This window comes from Schistocerca americana, chromosome 1 (assembly GCF_021461395.2).
Source record: "Schistocerca americana isolate TAMUIC-IGC-003095 chromosome 1, iqSchAmer2.1, whole genome shotgun sequence".
NCBI classification, from domain to species: Eukaryota; Metazoa; Arthropoda; class Insecta; order Orthoptera; family Acrididae; genus Schistocerca; species Schistocerca americana.
In genome coordinates this window covers 344,658,562-344,661,764 of record NC_060119.1, presented here as the reverse complement: position 1 = coordinate 344,661,764, position 3,203 = coordinate 344,658,562, and the positions used below count along the sequence as shown (strand labels likewise).

Below are 3,203 nucleotides of genomic sequence, written 5' to 3'. Positions count from 1 at the left end.
GTTTACAACTTTGGTGGCCAGCTGTGTCTTACATTCTTTTTGACATCTTAGTGTACTTGATTCTCTCTTGCGTAGGTTAACCTGTTTTGTGATTTTAGATGAAACAACAGCAAACACTTGCTCTGACTTTGGTACAAATCTGAAGTAAATGAATTTGAAACAGTGAACTACTTTCACAGTATTCTGTACTGTAATCTTTTTGCAGTGTGTTGTGAATCTAAGTTATCAGTGCAGTCAGAATGACATTTCTATTCAAATTTCAGGCTGCTCGGTGGACGTGAACAGATCCAAGATGCCCTCCCCGCAGCCGCTGCTGCTGAAGCCCGGCGGAAGCAAAGACGTGCACGGCTTCGTCACGCCGGACTCCTCGGGGGTGATATCGCTCAGCCAGAACCAGCAGATCATCGTCGCGTGTCCCGACAGCGTCATCCAGGCCACGAAACAGCCGCAAGCGACAGCCGCCTGTGTCTCCGGCTCCACTTTTTCCATCAATGGGAAGTCGTACAACTTCACTGATCTCGCATGCAAGTCCAAGCCGAAGCCGTCGGAGCGGATTCCGGCCCAATCGTGCGGGAGCAGAGGACAGTACCAGGTGGTCCAGCTGGGCTTCCAGGTCGGCTCCGACTTCTACACGCTCATCGACGCCTGCTTCGACAATCGCTCCTACAGCACGGTGTACGACCACTTCACGATGGTCGCCGAAATAGGGGGCAAACAGAACTATTCCAGCAGGCCGAAAAAATGGTTACGTGGCACCTTCTTCAGCAACATTGACATGGAGTATTATTACAATAAAACCACCCAAGTCAACACGGTCGGCAGGCTGCTGGGGGACCCTAAGCTCGGGTCAAAGTACATTTCTCAAAACTCCGACTACTTCCTTTCCAGAGGACACCTCACTGCTAACGCTGATTTCAGTCTCATCGCGCAGAGGTACGTCACGTTCTTCTACATGAACTTTGCGCCGCAGTGGCAAACATTCAACGGTGGCAACTGGGGGACCATGGAGGAGAATGTACGTTCCTATGCTGCGAGTAACGGAACCGAGCTGGAAATCTACACGGGTACGCACGGCGTCACAACGCTGCCCAGCAAGACGAATTACCAGACGGATTTGTTTCTTTGTATTGACGGCGGCAACTACATCCCAGTGCCGAAGCTCTTTTGGAAGATCGTGTATAAGGCGATTACTAAGGCAGCTGTAGTGTTCCTGGGTATAAACAACCCGCACATCGAGAAACCTGGCTCTGACTACTACATTTGCGAAAACGTATGCCCCAATATCACCTGGATAGAATGGGAGGCCAATAACCGAACGATGGGCTACTCTTACTGCTGCAAGTATGAAGACTTCGCGAAATCTGTGGCCGACGCACCCAGCCTCATCGTTACCTCTCTGCTTACGTAATGGTCTCAACTGGAAGGCAATTCGAATTATCTTCAGAAACCGCATGGAAGTCACACCATACGAAAACCGCATTCAAAACGTCTACGGGATCCTACAAGGAATGTAAATACATCTGTAACTCTTTATTTCCATTAGTTCACAGCCTTTGAACTTTGGAGATATACATATTTTAACTGAAACTTCTTTGAGCCTTTTTTCGACACATAAGCCTAAAATTAAGAGATTATGGTGGCTTTTGATTTACACATTCCGCCTCTCTCTCTGAAATATATTTCTACCAGTTTCAGTAAACCTGTCCAGGACGAATTATTTTGTTTCATTTATGACACGTTTATTTTAGAGTAAGTTCTATTTTTAGATGACAGCACGGGAATGCTAGACTTTATATGATATATGAAACACAGCAAATTCCACAGTTTTATCCGATTTTACGTCTTAGTTGCATAATTACGGGACAAGCCTAGAGTGGAAAAAACAAGATGAATGTAAATAACAGCAAAATCTATGTAACGTATTTCTTAACCTAAACGTAATCTGTATGTATGCATTTCAGAAAAATAAAAGAAAAAATCCACTGAGGATGCCACAATTGTCGTAAAACATATTTTTGTGTAAAAAAACATATTTTGTGTACTTTCAGAAAGGCGTATCCATCTTTAATTCATTATTACTTCCCGCAAGTACGGAAATTGAGCCCAAAACTACAATACGAATGAAAATACATGCATATTTTAAATTTTAATTTTACATCATCGTGTTATACAAAGTACTCTTATTAGATGTCAGTCCTTGAGATTAAGTGTTTCTCGTGCGTGTTGAGGTAATTGTAGAGCGACTGGATAAGAGAAAATTCAGTGACATTTGAGTCTGAATTTTCCATTTACTGCCTCTCTTAGGGTAAACGGTTGCCAGAAGACAGATTACGCGAGGATGTGCTGTAGATGGAACAGGGAACAAATGGTGTGATTTTATCCCTGGAATTATTAAGACCTCTTGAGTAGGAGGGTTGTCACAGTATTGTGAGATGTTGCTGCATTTGTATTTCTCCGAATTTTGTGTATTTTACTCTTAAGAAACCGAAACACGTGTACATGTTACTGGTGGAAGTCATCCGGAAAGTCAACATCGGTTACATACCGTGTATCATCCTGTATGTCGAATTCAGTCAATGGGCCGTCGACCATTTCTTTCTACTGACTTAGGCGTCATACTCCTCAATAGTCCGCTAGTACTCTCTCCCATATAGTCACGTCTATGACACGGAACGTCGACCTGGCGTATTCAATAGTATCTCTCTCTCTCTGTCTGTGTGTGTGTGTGTGTGTGTGTGTTTGTGTGTGTGTGTGTGTGTGTGTGTGTGTGTGTGTGTGTGTGTGTGTGTGTTTAAGTGGTAATAGTATTGAAGCAGCACATCTAAAGCGAATGTTTCATTGTATTTTACAATAACATTTAGACAAAGATTTGAAAACCTGTTTAATATTCGTTCATATATTGTTCAGGAACATTTCAGAAGTTACTGTAATTGAACAGTTGACGTATTCATGGTAACATAAATGTTTTCGTTTTACTGAAGGCTATACCTTGTCACTGTCACTATTCACATCTCTTTCTGTACTTTTTTCGTAACTTCAGTGCCCCATGCCGAACATCAGTTCATGTTTCATATTCTTTTTCGGTTTTCTTCTTCCTTTCTTTCCAAGAATCCTATCATCGAAAATATTTAAATTTGCTGCTATGCCTTAGAATGTGCCCAAAAAAGGACAATTTTCTCCCTCCGGTGATTTGGAGGTGAAAT

The 3,203-nt window shown here is 42.8% G+C and overlaps 1 protein-coding gene across 1 annotated transcript; it reads left to right on the top strand.

The window, feature by feature from the left end:
- Positions 1–292: 292 nt before the first annotated feature.
- Positions 293–1,408, top strand: LOC124548698. Its single transcript, XM_047125190.1, has one exon. The coding sequence runs from the start codon at positions 293–295 to the stop codon at positions 1,406–1,408; it is 1,116 nt and encodes a 371-aa protein (XP_046981146.1).
- The last annotated feature ends 1,795 nt before the right edge of the window (positions 1,409–3,203 follow it).